The sequence below is a fragment of the Platalea leucorodia genome (assembly GCF_965183815.1).
Source record: "Platalea leucorodia genome assembly, chromosome: 1".
NCBI classification, from domain to species: domain Eukaryota; kingdom Metazoa; phylum Chordata; class Aves; order Pelecaniformes; family Threskiornithidae; genus Platalea; species Platalea leucorodia.
In genome coordinates this window covers 165,720,496-165,736,743 of record NC_138823.1, presented here as the reverse complement: position 1 = coordinate 165,736,743, position 16,248 = coordinate 165,720,496, and the positions used below count along the sequence as shown (strand labels likewise).

The 16,248-nt window shown below is 43.8% G+C and overlaps 1 protein-coding gene across 1 annotated transcript in view; it reads left to right on the top strand.

The window, feature by feature from the left end:
* The window catches only part of OBSCN (obscurin, cytoskeletal calmodulin and titin-interacting RhoGEF), a gene marked incomplete at both ends in the record, with an annotated part of 186,125 nt that overhangs the window by 20,807 nt on the left and 149,070 nt on the right, over positions 1-16,248 (top strand). Inside the window, 6 exons of the mRNA XM_082305313.1 lie at positions 1,969-2,241; positions 5,567-5,842; positions 6,586-6,861; positions 7,418-7,693; positions 12,257-12,532; positions 13,217-13,492. Of these exons, the coding sequence (XP_082161439.1) occupies positions 1,969-2,241; positions 5,567-5,842; positions 6,586-6,861; positions 7,418-7,693; positions 12,257-12,532; positions 13,217-13,492 (1,653 nt within the window). The remainder of the gene's footprint in view (positions 1-1,968; positions 2,242-5,566; positions 5,843-6,585; positions 6,862-7,417; positions 7,694-12,256; positions 12,533-13,216; positions 13,493-16,248) is intronic.

Below are 16,248 nucleotides of genomic sequence, written 5' to 3'. Positions count from 1 at the left end.
AGTCTTCTGTTGTTTTTTTCCTCAGGACATGACCGATCCAGTTCCATCTCCTCCTCACTTCATTACTGATTTTCTCCATCTCCGAGTTGATGCTCGTCGTTTCTGCAACTTTTTATTTTTTTTCCGGGAGGAGGTAGTTGGCCTCCTGCCCAACCCCCATGACTTGGAGGGCCAGTGGTTTTTCTGTCAGGGTGGCCTTCCCTTAGGCTGCGTTGGTTCGCGGCACCTTCTTCAATTTTATCCGGTGCACCCTCCAGAGAGGGATCCCCTATCCACCACCCAGGGGATGCGCCTTCTAGCCGTGCAGCCCCAGCCGAAGGGATGATTGACTTTAGGCATCAGTAAATTTCCATTCTGGCCACAGCTGTAGCCAGTTATTGCTGAGTTCTTGTTAACCTCAGCAAGGCAGGTACGATCCTCCTGTACCGATCTGGCTGAGTTACGATCCACAATGAGGTGTTCCCAGGCTGTCAGGGGGTGGCTGATGATGCCAGGTGGGATCAAGGCATTCTTGTTCTCCAGCTCAACCATGCAAGAGTGCCTGGTACGACCAAGGGGCGCCTGATCGCTAGACTCGTTGCTCAGAGGCCAAACCTTGGCAGGGGTCCCTGTGTTCATAAGGTGGTCCAGAGGAAAGGGGAGGGGGGATGCACCACCACAGATGACCAGAACTGGAGAGGCCTTGGCTGCACCATCACATCCTTCCCTTCCCTTTCTCTGTTTATTTGCCCGTTGGGTATTTCTTAGTCTTAGATTGGGGGAGATTTGGGACTGGGGATTACTTTTTCTTTCTTACCTGTGTACTGGTTGGCAAGTCAATTCACTCTTCATTTTTAGGTCTCCAAACTCTGGCACTGTACAAGCCGGTGAATATTGGTTCCCTACCAAATATTTGTAATTAAAAGCACTACCACAGACTTGGAAAAATCTAATGTACTTAGAAACTAAATGCAACATCCATCCTTGTGGGTAGGGTCTTTGAGCTAAAGGAGAACCTTGATGTGTTGCACCAGGATGTAGCACTGATAACACCCTTGGAGCAAAAGTCTGAGAAAGTCACACTTAGCTGGTCCAGACCATGGACTCTAACCGCTTGATACAGTATCAGCAGTGAAAGCTAATAACTGCTTTTGCCAGGCATTCTGCAGAGAGTTGCTAATTTGTATTGTGCAAGCATGTTCTTGAAATTAAGGAAAAAATGCATAAGTAGTCAAGGCTTTGATTCTAGTAGCTTTGACTGCACAGTCCCAACAAAGTGATTTGATTGTGTGTGGTGTTGTAAAATAATATGTTAAGAAGATATTTGAAAATTAATTCCATTACCTAGAGTGAAATGAGACTGTGGGTTTAAGCTCATATTTTTAGCTAAGATGTTGGTGCGTTTTTGAATCTTTGCTTTGAGGCAATTGGTGACTCAATTATTCCACTACGTGTTAATATCGTGCCAGGTTTATTATTTACCTTTTATGCTCCACTTAATTTCCAGGAAGAAATTTCTTTTCATTTCAGTCCTATGCGATATCTGTATAGATTTTTAATTTAATATAATTTTTAATTTCTCTAGATTACATTTTAACCTCTTTTAGAGTCAATTTATTTGTCAGGTGGTTACACCACAATGATTGAATAACCTTCACTGCTTTCCCTCCTGTTTGCTTGTGTCATATCTTTCCTCACCTCCCCTAGATATCTTCTTAAAGCCCTATTGCCTAGGACTTCCTCTCCTGTTGGCTCAGCCTCCTGTGTTGTATGTGCTCTGGTTTTTGGACATATGATAATCAGGTATATGGTTTATAAAGGCTGGATTTTGGCTGCTGCTGCATTGGAATCTAGTAATTAGATCTGTAATTAAACATGCAAATTTAGTCTTATGATATATTAATACCTAATGTAGATGTAAGTCTTGTATATATTTATTGATGTCCACACAACTCTTTACCAGCACTGTGTGTCTGTATTTTGTTTCAGCACTTGCAAACTTCATAAACAAAGAGAAAACTGGAGGAGTTATCAGGGCCGTTGTTGGAAAACAGGCTGAATTTGTTTCTGAGACCTCTGAGGCCAACATCATGGTTAAGTGGTACAAAGATGGCAAAGAAATCACAGCCAGCAAGAAATTCACCATGGAAGATAAAGGAAAACTGCATAAACTTGTGGCTTCAGCTGTGACGAAAGAAGATGAAGGAACATACACATGCAAAATTGGAGATGACACTCTTATTTTTGATTTAAAAGTCTCAGGTAAGTTTGTGATGCAAGTATGGGATCAGAGTCCGTGTTAGAAACTCAGGACTTGGTTCATTATAGTCGTCTTACCTTTTTTGCCAGTTTTTTGGGCCACGATTGCACAGTACTACTTCAGACACTCTGACCCCTATTGCAATCCCTATGCAAATCCACAACATGGACAAATAATGTAATGATGCTGTTACGTATTCAAGTTAGCGCAAGATTTTACTAGGGTTGGAGCCATGACTCAAATACCACTCTGGCTGAACAGGCCGAGAGCCACATCTGGCCTTTATTCTTTTAGCTCAGGGATTCCCTCAGCATATACATCCTCTTTGAACCTCCTGACCAAGGTGGTCCTGAAGTCTTACTGTGAAAGCCCCGTGTCCTCCTTTGACAAGTTTAACTCCTGATTTTGAGTGTTAAGCATCTCCTGCTGTTCCCAAAGGACACTGTGATCTCTGAGACATCTCCCTGCAGTACTGTAAGTGAAGCCGTTAGTCCATGGCACGTGGCTATCAGCATAAAGCACGTGCTAAAACACGTGGCTGTCAGGTCAAGCCCAGAACAGAAATGCTCGTTGTTGATTCGTTCCAGTCCAGGATGGAGCCAGAGTGTAAAATGACACAAGAATTCATCTGTGAAATTCAATATCTGTGAAATTCAACTGATTCAATTTGCATTGCCTGGTGGGAACCTTTCTTCTAAAAGTGGTTTTCTGACTTATGTCTGGAGCCTAATTTTTAACCCAGTCCTAAGCTACAAATTGCAACTCTACTGAAAGCTGCTCATGGTGTGTCTACATGCTGCAGCGCAATGCAATTTAAGAGAAGTAACAACTGAGTGCTTGTGACCTGTAGCAGTACATCCATGTCACTATGATGCTGTCCATCAGCTAACTAAAAACTCATCAGAGCTGATTAATCTAACACAGCACTGGTCTTGAGTGATTGCTACAGGGTTTACTGAGCTAGAGGGATTGCTTCCAGTTTACAGTTGGTGTTTGCTCAGGTATTCACTCCGCATGCTGCCTCCAGTTCTCTTTGGCTGAGAATCCAGCATTATGCAATTTCAATTTGAGCGTGATTCATAGTTCTTGACTTTACCCATTGAAAAATTGGTCTAAAAGAGCCAACCAGGCTCTATCCAAACTGAGTGATGCAGAGTGAAAAGTACCCTCAAAAGGCAAGTTATACCATCTGATTTATACTGTCTGACGAGAGCTATCGAAGATGGATTTAAAAAACTTTCTGGAGCAGCCTTTGTCTGAACATCAAATACAGAGGAAGCCTGCACGGTTACCTGAGACTGGATACTTAACTTTTTGATGACCATGTGTAGCTTAGATCAATCTCACCTGTAACTCCTGTGACAAAACATCACGTGGCTCAGACAAAGAAAACTGGTATCTGCTGAGTACCTCTGTGTCTCCATTAAGTTTTTGATGAACAGGACTGATTTACAGCCTGTTAACAAAACCTTAGCTAGGGCAACTTCCACCTTGTTTCACATGTCACCATACAAAGTTTCCAGAGTGCTCAGAAGCACTACACAGTCAGGGGATGCTCTTAGGACAGGGAGGTAATCTGTCTTTATGGTAATGAGTTATCCCAATAATCCTGAACTGCAGGACTCTAGAAGGACTATCCTTCCTTGGTCATCTAATTTTTTAAAAATAGATCAGTCCTAATGATTAGAATTTTAAATGAAATATTTGTCCTCTGATGCCACAGACGTGCCTGGCATGGGTGTAGCATAACAATTGTCCTTGGGATACTCAGTGACTGAAAGCAACAGTTGCTGCTAAAAGAAATGCAATACTAAGCTTAAGGTTGGTTATAACTGACAGCCATCAGCTTGCTCTTCAGGCAAGGGCTGGCTTGATGGAATGCAGGGCATGAAATACCTGACGTGCTCATCAAATATTGCTCGTTGGCTTAGGGACAGGGTGTGTTGGATAGGTTTGCTCACATTTTGCATGTAAGGTGCCTGTCTCCACTTAATTGCCTTTGCTTTTACCTTTACAAGTACACTTGCAAAAAACCTAAGTTGGTTAAAAAATGCTGTATTGTTGCTGCGTACATGGCACGCTGTGTGTTTGCGTGTGCATGCATAGCTCGTGTGTGGCCAACAGTCTGCGCAGTCAGTGGAGTTTGAGCTGAGGCATCGAAGCAGGAACCTCTACTGCTTGAGCTATATGAATTGTGAGCAGTTGTGAGTTCTCTACTGTGAAGATCAGTTTCAGCAGAAAGGTGTAATAATATTATCTTATATATTAACTTAATCCTCTTGAAGTTGGAGAATATCTTATCAATGAGATTATCCCATATGTACCCTGATCTGGTCTGGGGAAGAATTAGTCCAGTGGGACTGATATTGTAAACATGAGGCTGCAGGAATGGGCTCAAAAACATGTAAAAGAAGGCTCCTCATCACTTCCAACAAGATTTTCTGAGACTCCTTAGATCTTTTCAAAGTTGTTTGTGGGCTCAGGCATCAATACATATTCCCTAGAGCTTGCTTGAAATTAGAAACAAGGAGTGGTGATTAAAGTATCAGCAACTTGAGGGCATCTCAGCTTGATTTAAAAGATCCAGAAGGATGTAGGAGAGATGAATGTGATTGCGCTGTAACTGAGAGCAATTATCTGAAGATCAGAGAAGGAGCTTGCACCATCTGTCAGAAAGTCAGGCATCAACATCTGTGTGTGTGATGAGACAGGAGCTATGAATTAGAGCACACATCAGGCTTTATGGTCCCGTGATGTTGGTCCGGGTTCTGCTCGTGGCTCTGTGCGCATACAACTCTGGTAACAGAAACCACTGTGTCTGTGCTCTGTAAGAGCTTTCATGCCCGACTTCTGAAAGGGGGGCAGAAAATGGATGGATATCACTTAGGTGGATTTTGGTTATGAATCAGGTAGGCATAGATCCACGTCTGTCTAGAACTTAATAAGGCTAGTATTAATGCCACAGTGTAGACCTAATAGGCTGATATAGTATAAAGGATTCATCAATACCCAGCTCCCAAACTGGAGACCATTATGTACTAACTCTCTGGATGACTTAAAACTTGGACAATGAATTCCCCAGTAGAGATAACGCTGCTGTATCTCAGGAGGACCTTTTCTAACTCATAACCACAGTTTATTGCCGTAACTGTTAACACACTGTCATAGTTACATTGCAATGGCACCATGCACACGTATCTACTTTTACACCTCTAGAGGTGAAACCTGATCGCCCAAGTGTGACTAGCAATGAAATAATGATCCGTCATTACTGTATCTTAACATTGTGCTGATAAGCCTAAATCAAGGCATAAACTTTCTTTTCAGATGAAGCTGTTAATTTTGTCAACAAGCCCAAAACAACTCCAGAAATATCAGTCAGTCCTTCTGAAACCCTTGAGCTGGTGTGTGAGGTGTCAGCTGCGAGTGGAGCCGTGGTATGGAAGAAGGATGGAACCGAGGTGAAGCAGGACCAGAGGACAACAGTCATCTCTCAGGGGACACACCGCAAACTCATCATCAAGAAGGTGACACAGCAAGACCAAGGGAGCTATACGTGTGAAACGAAGGATGACAGAATGACATTCCAAGTCAAAGTCAGAGGTGAGAAAATGCTAGAAATGCCAAAGGTAAAGGAATATTCCATTTTGGGTAGTAATTTACCTTCGGAGGATCATCTCACAACCTCTCTAGGGTGAAATATTTCAGCCGTAGGACTTGATTTCCAGCCAACTGTCATATCCACATTTTATACGCACATTTTTGCATCCATGACTAGTTGTAACCACAAAAAAATGATTGGCAAGGATGATAACTTCTGCACCTCTCACAATTAGCTGATGTGTCTGCAGAAAAACTCCTGTAGAATCACAGTGTGAGGCCATAGCAGAGGTGCAGGGGTAGATAAAAGGGAAGGGGCAGCTGTTTGAAGAGCTCTGATTAGATGGAGAATGACTGAATATGAGTGACCCAAACAGGCAGAAAAAGAGTGATGGTTCCTGGATATGAGGATACAAGGGCTGTTCCCTTCAGATTCGCTGGAAGATTGGATAAACATAAGAGAAAAAGAGAGATGAGGGACGAGGGTTCAGGCAGTGCATGTTGGTGCTCTAAGTCCCAGGTTCAAATCTGTGCTCAAATTGTGAGTTTTTTAACTTTATCTGAGAAATCCCATACCCCTATTCACCTCCTATCAGCAAAATAGAGATGAAGGTGCTTTCTTCTCTTAAAGGGCCATCATGATAGTAGCTGTCAGGGGCAAGTGTAGTGGAATAGGGGAAATTTGATTAAGCACTGGAGAAGACAACTACAAAAAGCTATGTGTGACTATGGTGGTTTTCTTACAGAGACAGAAGATGTGTTTACAAACAAGGACAAGGTACAAAAGGAGGTGAAGGCTGTACTGACACAAAACGCCACGCTGAGCTGCGAGGTGGCCCAGGAGAAGACCGATGTGAAATGGTACAAGGAGGGGAAGCTGATCACCGCCAGCAAGAAGTTCAAGGTGGAGTCAGAGGGCAAATGGCGTCGCCTGGTGGTGGGCCAGGTGGAGAAGAAAGATGCTGGGGAGTACACCTGCGAGGCTGCTGGCCAGAAACTGACCTTCAAGCTTGTCGCCACAGGTGAGAGAAGATTCTTTGGCCAAGCCTTCCTATTTCTGGTATATTTAGAAAAATGAATATTGCAATTATTACATATCTTGTATGTAAAACGTGATAAAATCTTTAAGGTGGCGCTCCATCCTTGAAAAACTCTGGGAGCTACCCATCTCTGTAGGAACAGGCCATAAAAAAAGAAAGTACTGATTGCGCCTCTCCTTCCCAACATCTTGGTACAACTGGAACAACTCTGTAACAGAGCTGATTGTCCGTGCATTTCAGAGCAGGGTCATGGTGGAGAGTGTTGGGTGTCTGCCCAATGTCTGCACTGTTTTTCTTTCTCTTGGAAGGGCTCATTTCAGGCTGGGGGGAGAATATGTCAGTAAGGCTTCATGTACGTTAAGGTCTCTAAGGTGTCAGGCAAATGGCAGCTGGGGAAGGAAGGTGTCATGGAGATTTGTTCTAGATGCACCGGCCTGCTGGGGCTGTAGAGTGGTAGAATGGGTTCAGCTCTCCAGCTCACTCCTTGCCTCCTGATCCTCTTGCAAGCAGCCCGATTAACATCTCTCTTTCTCTTCAGAACCAGAAGATGTGTTTGTCAACAAAGAGAAGGTGCAGAAAGAGGTGAAAGCTGCCCTATCGGAAAACGCCACGCTGAGCTGCGAGGTGGCCCAGGAGAAGACCGATGTGAAATGGTACAAGGAGGGGAAGCTGATCACCTCCAGCAAGAAGTTCAAGGTGGAGTCGGAGGGCAAATGGCGTCGCCTGGTGGTGGGCCAGGTGGAGAAGAAAGATGCTGGGGAGTACACCTGCGAGGCTGCTGGCCAGAAACTGACCTTCAAGATCAATGTCACAGGTGGGAGTCATATTTCATTGGCTTTTCTTTGTGTCTGGGTGTTTTCTCCTGTTTTCTCTGTCAAAATACTAGAAATGCTGTTACAGTACTTTCTGATGTTGGTCTAAGCTATCGTTTCAGTGAGGTTTTGTAGGACTGGGCAGATCTACTGGTTACCTGTAGGTATCCTGATACCAGCTCCTCAACTCCCTGTACATCTCCTTCGTCTCAGTGAATCAAGAGTTTTCATTAGCAGACACTGTGCTAAAGGACTTCTTCCAATTTGATCCTCAGTATTAGTATTACTGTTATTCACTCATGAAAGTCACTGTTTTCTTCCCTCTTTGTTTCATCTTTTCTCTATACAATGTCCTCCCCCCAAAAACAGAGAATTGCCTCAATTATTCCACAGTCTGGCTGTGCAAACACATATGTGAACACAGTCTTTAAACTCCATGCACCATAAAACTTTTGTGGATGGTGAATGGAAGTGGGTACAGATATCTGCAACTTGAATTATGATTTGTATTTAATAACTTTTCATCCAGCTCTTCCCCTACCACTTCTTTCATCTGTCATCGGATACCCAATTGTGATTTGTAAAGCTATGAGAAGTGATGCAAATACTTACCTGTCAAGCAATATTTATACAGTAGCTTTTACAAGATGCCTACTTTATTGTGGCTGCACTGAGAACGTTTGAGGGTTGATGGTAGTGTATTGTTGTAAAAATTTTGTATCAGCTGCACTGCACGTATCTGCAATCTACTGAATCCAAAGGTGATGATTGTTCGTTGCGATTTCTACATCTGTAATGACCACTCATGAGTCTAGGAATGTTTGTTTGTATTTGCATTTTTCTCCTGAACAACATGATTTGGAGTCTGAGAATTTAGCACTGAGGCTGTTCTTTCACTCTGACTACACTAGCGATTTCTTTGGTCTCAGTATATTTTGCAAGAGGTCCAGTAAATTTTATCTTGGGCTCCAGGCAGCCGTGGACATGTCAGCTACATTCTGAGTCATCATTTCGGAATTGGATGATAAGAAAAGGTTTGGGTTTTGTTCATATTCATAATACTTCACTGCCTTTGCAGCCGAATGCCTCTCTGTTAACGTTACAGTTCTTGTCTCGTATTCTGAGCTGATCAGAAAAGGGAATCTATTTTCTCCTCTGCTTTTTTACGGCATCAAACACACTGGGACAATAATGCTGGTAGAGGTCTGGCATTTTATCAGCTACGTAGAAGAGCAACTGCGTTGGGAGTATATTGACTTCCCTGCTCGCAGCCATGCTGGAGACCTGAAGCCCTTGCAGGGCATAGCTCGAGTGCTGTTCCCTTCTAAAGACTGCAGTCTTTACCGCTCGCCCGCTGTCTTGGGCCATCCTGCTCCCTCCATCTTCTATGTGCAACGTGCAACTGCCCCTATAGCATTAAGCTTTGCTGCTCCCCAGAGCATATACTGTAAGCCATCAGCTGTTACCTGTCCCCACTCTGCGTGGGGCGCACAGGGTGTGAGTTGGGGCACTTTGGCCCTTTTTCATTAATTGTGTAGCTCGTGCTTTTGGCTCGGGGAACTGCTTCAGTTCAGGAACAGTTTCAGTGAAGGATGAATTACAGCTTCAGTGAAGGATGGATTACCGTAAGGCTAGTTTTGAGGCATCTTTCCGTGAAAATGCAACATGGACATTGTTAGAAAGGCCATTGGTATAAATAAAGTTAATGCTCAGCTGCTGAAACCAGCTCATACATTACTGCAGAGGTGTAGGCAGAAAACACAGAAATTCAGTGCTTTTACACTTGAACTTCTCTAGCTGAGGACTATTCTTAGCTGTCTGCCTCAGAAACCAAAGGTTTTCAGTTCTCTTTCAAACCAAATGACTTCATGGCTGCGCAGGGTAATGGAACACCTTTCCCCCTCTGTCGTAAGTGGGGAGTGCTTGCCTAGCTACCGTTGCTGTATTTCTCATGTGTACAACTGTAACATGCCATGCAAGTCCAGCACTCCCTGGAAAATGATCTAGTGTGAAAGTCACGAGGGATTATGAGTACTCCGGGCGGTCGGCTCTTTTGCTGCAGAAATCCTTACCTTACTAGATTATCCCAAAGTGCCGTGGCTTTCTGGGTCTTAATTTATCCTGTTACCATTGCGCTCAGAAAGCTTTTCAGGGTTCCTGTACTCCAGGGCTCCACTGGTAGCACAAAGCCTCCCCTATTTAAGGACAGCCTGAAGGTTAGATGCTCAGTGCTGAGTATTGGGAGGGAGCTATAGCTTTTTTTGGCTTAATATACAAAGAAGCAGGTGCTGCACACCTTGGGACTGGGCTAGACAAGGAGCCAAAAGAGCTGATTCTGAAATCTCATTATTTCAAGATTCATGCTATGCAGTGAAATCCTTATTTGAAGTTGGTGAAAGCTCCATGTCCTGAAAATGGTTTTCCTCAGTTTCAGTGGAACTTTGCTAACCAGTTTCAGCTGAGGTTGGAAATGGCATCTGCACTGAATATTTGTTTAACTTTAAAATAAGTTTCTAAGGCAAATTACTGGCTAGTGTAAATCAATTCATAAGCTGATTAAAAGTTTTAGTCACATTTCCTATCACTATAAAAATGGTTTATATTAAAGGGCAAGAATGCAGAGGACAAGTAACCCACCCATCTGGAATATTCCTGCCCTGCTAACCTGAAATTTTAAATACAGCGCCCATTGACACAGACTGGTTTGCAGCTTATTTGTTTAGTTCCCCCTGCATATTCACAGTCCAAGCTGTAGATGGAAGTTGACGCGTTTGTATTTTTGCAACCAGTTTTGAATGCAAACCATGGTGTGTGCTCAAGCTTTTTTAGGTATCAAAATGCTGCTTAATCTGCAGTGGGCTGATGTGCGCCTTTGAGGAGTTTTGCATCACCCCGCATAGGCCATGTACGCTGCCTTGTTAATGGCACCTTAAGGACAATGACACCTCCTCACACCCCTTCTACAGCCAATATAAACAGAGGAGCTCAAATTTAGAGCGTACAAGCTGGGTTCCTGCTTCAGCTTGCTCCCTGCAGGACCTCTCTCTTTCCACGGACTGTGCAATATTCATGGCAAGCCTGTGATGTGGCTCCCAGGACTGCATGTAGTGCCACGGTCAGCAGTGTAGGAACCTGACCTGAACATACCCATACTCCCCACCCTCCCAGGCAGCTGCCGTCACTCAGAGTGCAGACATGGCAGAGACCGTAGGCAGAGGAGAAAGTCGTCAAGGAGGAGTAAAGGGTGGCACTAGGAGGCTGCAGAGGGTGACTGGGGGAGGAAGGGAGTAGCACAGGTTATGGAAGGGGTTCACCATGATTTCCAGGAGAACCAAGAGCTTCCCAGGTCACCTTAATCAGGTAACCTGGATGCCTGAAGCTGGGTGGATGAATCATCTTCCATGCCTGCACTCCAACTGAAGGGCAATGCTAAGCCCATACACTTGCTAGTCCAGCATTTATTTTTGGAGCTTGTGCTTCTGTAGCAGTGAAATCACGGACTTCAAAGCTCAACCTGGGACCCAAATAGGCATAGGCTGCCTATGCTAAATGCTGGATGGTTTTTGCGATGTGATGTCCATCATGTAGGCATCCCAGAAATATTTTACACTTCTTGTGCAGTTATTTCTTAAGGTAAATCAGTGGAAAAAAACGTGGCAGCCCATTTATTTAGGGTCTATTTGTCCTCACACATCTCGAATGTACACTAATATAAAAGCTAACAGTGACCACACCAGTTGTTGGTAAAAGGAGAATCAGGTAAAGCAATCATTAAAGTAATTGGTAAAAGATGCAATTTATCAGTCAGTCCTACTTAGCCAGGTGACAACTGAATCTTTTTCAATGCATATACCCAATTAACTACTAATTGCATACAATATCATTTTGATGCCAACTCCACTTGTTGAGATGGAAGTTCTAAGTGGTACTGTGGAAGAAAGTGATTTTTAACACTTCATTCTTGTTGCTTGTGTAAGTATTAAGAGAAGATTCCCTATGGCCAGTTCTCTGAAAAATTGGAGATTTCCGAGGAAAGAAAGGTATACTTCAAATTTTATAGGCCGATTTTATGTATAATGTAGGCCAAGTACTTTTCCATATTAAGAATGGTATCTTTGCCATTTCTTTGTGATTGAGTTACAAGATATTTTCTAGAACAACAGCCAGTCTTAATCTAAAATACTGAGATGCTGGTAAATTCCTGTAAATAATGTAAATAAGATGGCAACTCATAATTGTGCTATATTTGGCTGGTTCCAAATATGGGGCATAGAAATATCATAAAGACACACATAAAGACACAAAGGGGGAAATTTATCTTTGTCTTCATTATAAGAAATTTGAAAATGAGGTGATTGACCTGTTCATGAATACTAGACAGAGAGGTATGATAATTATATGGACTATGTTTTAAGGGTGCATTTTTCTATGTTATAAAATCAACTGCAAAGTAATGTCACTTACAAGAAATGATCCTGTAGAGTGCCTACACAAAATACATGGAATATCTTCTTGTCACAAGCTGTTTGTCATGTATTTCTTTCCCTAATGTTTCCCTGTTTCAGAGGCAGAAGATGTGTTTGTCAATAAAGAGAAGGTGCAGAAAGAGGTGAAAGCTGCCCTATCGGAAAACGCCACGCTGAGCTGCGAGGTGGCCCAGGAGAAGACCGATGTGAAATGGTACAAGGAGGGGAAGCTGATCACCTCCAGCAAGAAGTTCAAGGTGGAGTCGGAGGGCAAATCGCGTCGCCTGGTGGTGGGCCAGGTGGAGAAGAAAGATGCTGGGGAGTACACCTGCGAGGCTGCTGGCCAGAAACTGACCTTCAAGATCAGTGTCACAGGTGGGAGATATGTTGGTTTCCATCACTGAGTGGTCCATGACTTCCCTTTAAGACAGAGCAAACTCAATCGCTCTCTAGGCTCCAGGGTCTGTGTAGCCTAGATCTTCACTGAGCAGTGGGGTTGATGAGTGCATCCACTGTCACACAGATGCCTACAGCTCGAGGTCTTCAGCTGTGAGATGAATCCCACTCAGTGGTCCTTGTTGTTTTCTGATGTCAGAGTAAGGAAAAAGTAAACAAGTTTACATATGCCGTTGTGATTTCTAGGGATAAAGGTAGGGTCAGCTCCCAGACGTGTAGGAAACTAGGTCTGGAATCATGCTCCAGAAGAACCTAGAGTGGGCAAGGCTTACGCTGGAGTCCCAGTGGCGGATGAGGTTGGGTTCTTCTATGTGCATTACATGAAGGAACAGAGAGTGAAATTTCTTGTGGATCCATGGGGATGGGAAGAGCCTTAAGTCCCGGGGCATTGGTTTGTTTTGCTCAGAAAGGACTGATGTGTTTCCTCGGGCTGTACAGAGGGCCAGGTCTTGTCTGAGTGTAGCTTAGCTGTGAGTGGGACCATTCCAAAGTGACAGAGCTGTGGGAAAGTCTTGTAAGCAGGATTTTGCATTTGATTGTGAACATTTTGGACAGTGTGAACATACATGTGATTTTTTTTAAACTGCTTGTCCCACCGCACAGAAGCAGAGGATGCATTTATCAACAAGGAGAAGGTGCAGAAGGAGGTGAAAGCTGCCCTATCGGAAAACGCCACGCTGAGCTGCGAGGTGGCCCAGGAGAAGACCGATGTGAAATGGTGCAAGGAGGGGAAGCTGATCACCTCCAGCAAGAAGTTCAAGGTGGAGTCGGAGGGCAAGTCGCGTCGCCTGGTGGTGGGCCAGGTGGAGAAGAAAGATGCTGGGGAGTACACCTGCGAGGCTGCTGGCCAGAAACTGACCTTCAAGCTTGATGTCACAGGTGAGGGATTATCATCTTTTTTTTGTTTGTTTGTTTGCTGTAGGTATAAAGAAAGTTTCCTAGTGACATAGATTTACCTCCAGCCTTGGTCTATATGGGTCTGCAACAGAACTTAAGTGGTTATTCTTAAGGGTCAGTATTAAGGGCATGTGTTTGGATGCTTTGGGAAAGAAAAAGTCCACTTAGGCTAGTATTCTTTCTGTGATTTTGATGAGGAATGGTTATTAAGAGAAAGGATGTAAGATTAAGACAAGCGTACAACAATCCTTCCACTCTTTAGGAGTCTGTAGTTCCACGCTAAGAATCTGTAGTTTCTATCTCTGACGGGACAGAGTTTTTTCTGCCACATCTATACAAGACATGGCTTTGCTGAGAGAATTTGCCAATATGACTTCATGAGGAATTGCACAACACATACGATTTCGAGTGTGAGTTCAGATCAGCATCCAGTAGTTTGTGTATGCTGGTGAATCATCAATGCCTACATTTCTGTCCTTGCTGGTCATTATTTTTGTGGAAAAGATTACCCAGTACTTCATTTCTCATCTTCCTTGCTTCTGTCTTGCTTGAAATGATTGAGGGAAGAATATATAAATTTGACGTAGATGTTTCTTTTCTGATTGTGGACCAGAAGAAAACCTTAGCAATGCATGCAGTTAAAAGCACATCCCAGGAAGTGATGTGGGATAATACAATTGGATTCAGTGCAAAGATTTGCCCTATCTTTCTTTCAATGGATTCACCCAATGCTAGAATCTAACCCTGTCTGTTTAGAAGTGTGCGCATCTGTGCAGCCTGGTGCCCCAGTCACACCTCTGAGCTTTATATTTTGGACCCAGCTATGAATGAGGTTATGTATCTTCCACACTGGAGGTGGTTTGTGGCTGGCCTGCTACCAGTGTGGCCTGAGTACAAGCATGATATTACAGCATTGAGGTTCATGTGACTGCCAGCTGTGGGTATTGCTGAGGTACAAGCTGCTGTGGTTTAACCCCAGCCAGCAACTAAGCACCACACAGCTGCTCGCTCACTCATCCCCCCAGCAGGATGGGGGGAAGAGAACTGGAAGGGTAAAAGTGAGAAAACCTGGGGGTTGAGATAAGAACAGTTTCAAAATTGAAATAAAATGAAGTATCAATAATACTAATAATAGTAAAAAATTATAATGAAAAAGGAAAATAACAAAGAGAGAAATAAAACCTGAGAAAGACAAGTGATGCAAATGAAAACAATTGCTTGCCACCAACCGATGCTCATCCAGTCCCCGAGCAGCGGACCCCAGCCAACCTTCCCCCCTAGTTTTATTGCTGAGCATGATGTCGTATGGTGTGGGATGTCCCTTTGGTCAGTTGGGGTCAGCTGTCCCAGCTGTGTCCCCTCCCAACTCCTTGTGCACCCCCAGCCTCCTTGCTGGTGGGGTGGGGTGAGGAGCAGAAAAGGCCTTGACTCTGTGTAAGCACTGCTCGGCAGTAACTAAAACATCCCTGTGTTATCAGCACTGTTTCCAGCACAAATCCCAAACATAGCCTCATACTAGCTACTATGAAGAAAATTAACTCTACCCCAGCCAAAATCGGCACAAAAGCTTATTGTGTCTCATTCTGCTTGCTCTGCCATGTCTGCGTTCTGTGGTACGCGTTGCTGGGCAGTGACCCTACAAGGAAAGTGGAGACAAATCTGCCTCATTCTCCTTTGTGTTTGGCAACTCTTCTTTGTGCCAGAAAAACTATGGTAATACTTATTCCATGGCTCAGTTATGTGACTTTTTTCTATGGCTCTATGCAGGTTGTAGGAATAGTACAGGGTAAGACTGAGATCATTACTTTATTTCAAACAATGAATGCCTTTGATAGCAGAAGCTGTTGGAAAAATTGTAGCAGATTATAACTGAAACTGTGAAAGGCAAAAATTAACAAAGGATCTTATCACAGTTTGAAGGAAGAGCTCTTCTTGGGTTCTTGTGGAAGAATCTTCTCATCTGGGACCAGGTGATCTTTATCCTCTGCTGGATGCAACAAAGCACTTAAGTACCCTCAGCAGTTGTTTGTGCTTGCAACTTAGCCCCAAAGTCCATCTCTGAGCGAGGGAAGCTGTTGACAGCAATAATGGAGGGTTGCATGAGACTTTCGGATGAAACCCCAAAGATTGGCCTGCTTTTAGGACTTCTGAGAAACAGTCATATTCATGAGAGAAAATTCTATGGCTTGGACCACTGAGTGTTCATTTTTGGGGAAATAGCACCGTCATCTGCAGGTTGATGTGGGGGGGGACCTCACTATCACCAACCTTCTCTGCATCTCACATCCTTTCTGTAAACAGGGATAAGAAGTGTGTCCTACCTCATGGAAGTCTTTTTCATATCACAGGCTTTGGGGTACTTGGGAACCATGGAAAGAGAGACAGGTATTTTGTCTGCAAGATATAGATGAGTGTTGCCCAAGGCCATTGCTGCCAAAGAGAGGCTATTACTCAGGTTTTGCAAATGGGTAAATACAAGAAAGGAGAACAGAGGATAGGCTCCCTCTTGCCACTGAGAGATTTACTGTCACTTTAAAGGCAGAAATGGTGGGACCCATTTGGGTTCTCCTTCAAGACTGCTGAGGAAGTGTGCTAGATCCCTAGATGACCTTTTTTTTTTTTCACCTTGCTGTTGATTAAAGATACAACTGAGCAGGAGTACCAGCTAGACTTTGTGTAAGAACTACCATTCCCCTGAGGAAATTCAAACAACTAAAAGCTCTCACTGAAGAGAGTTG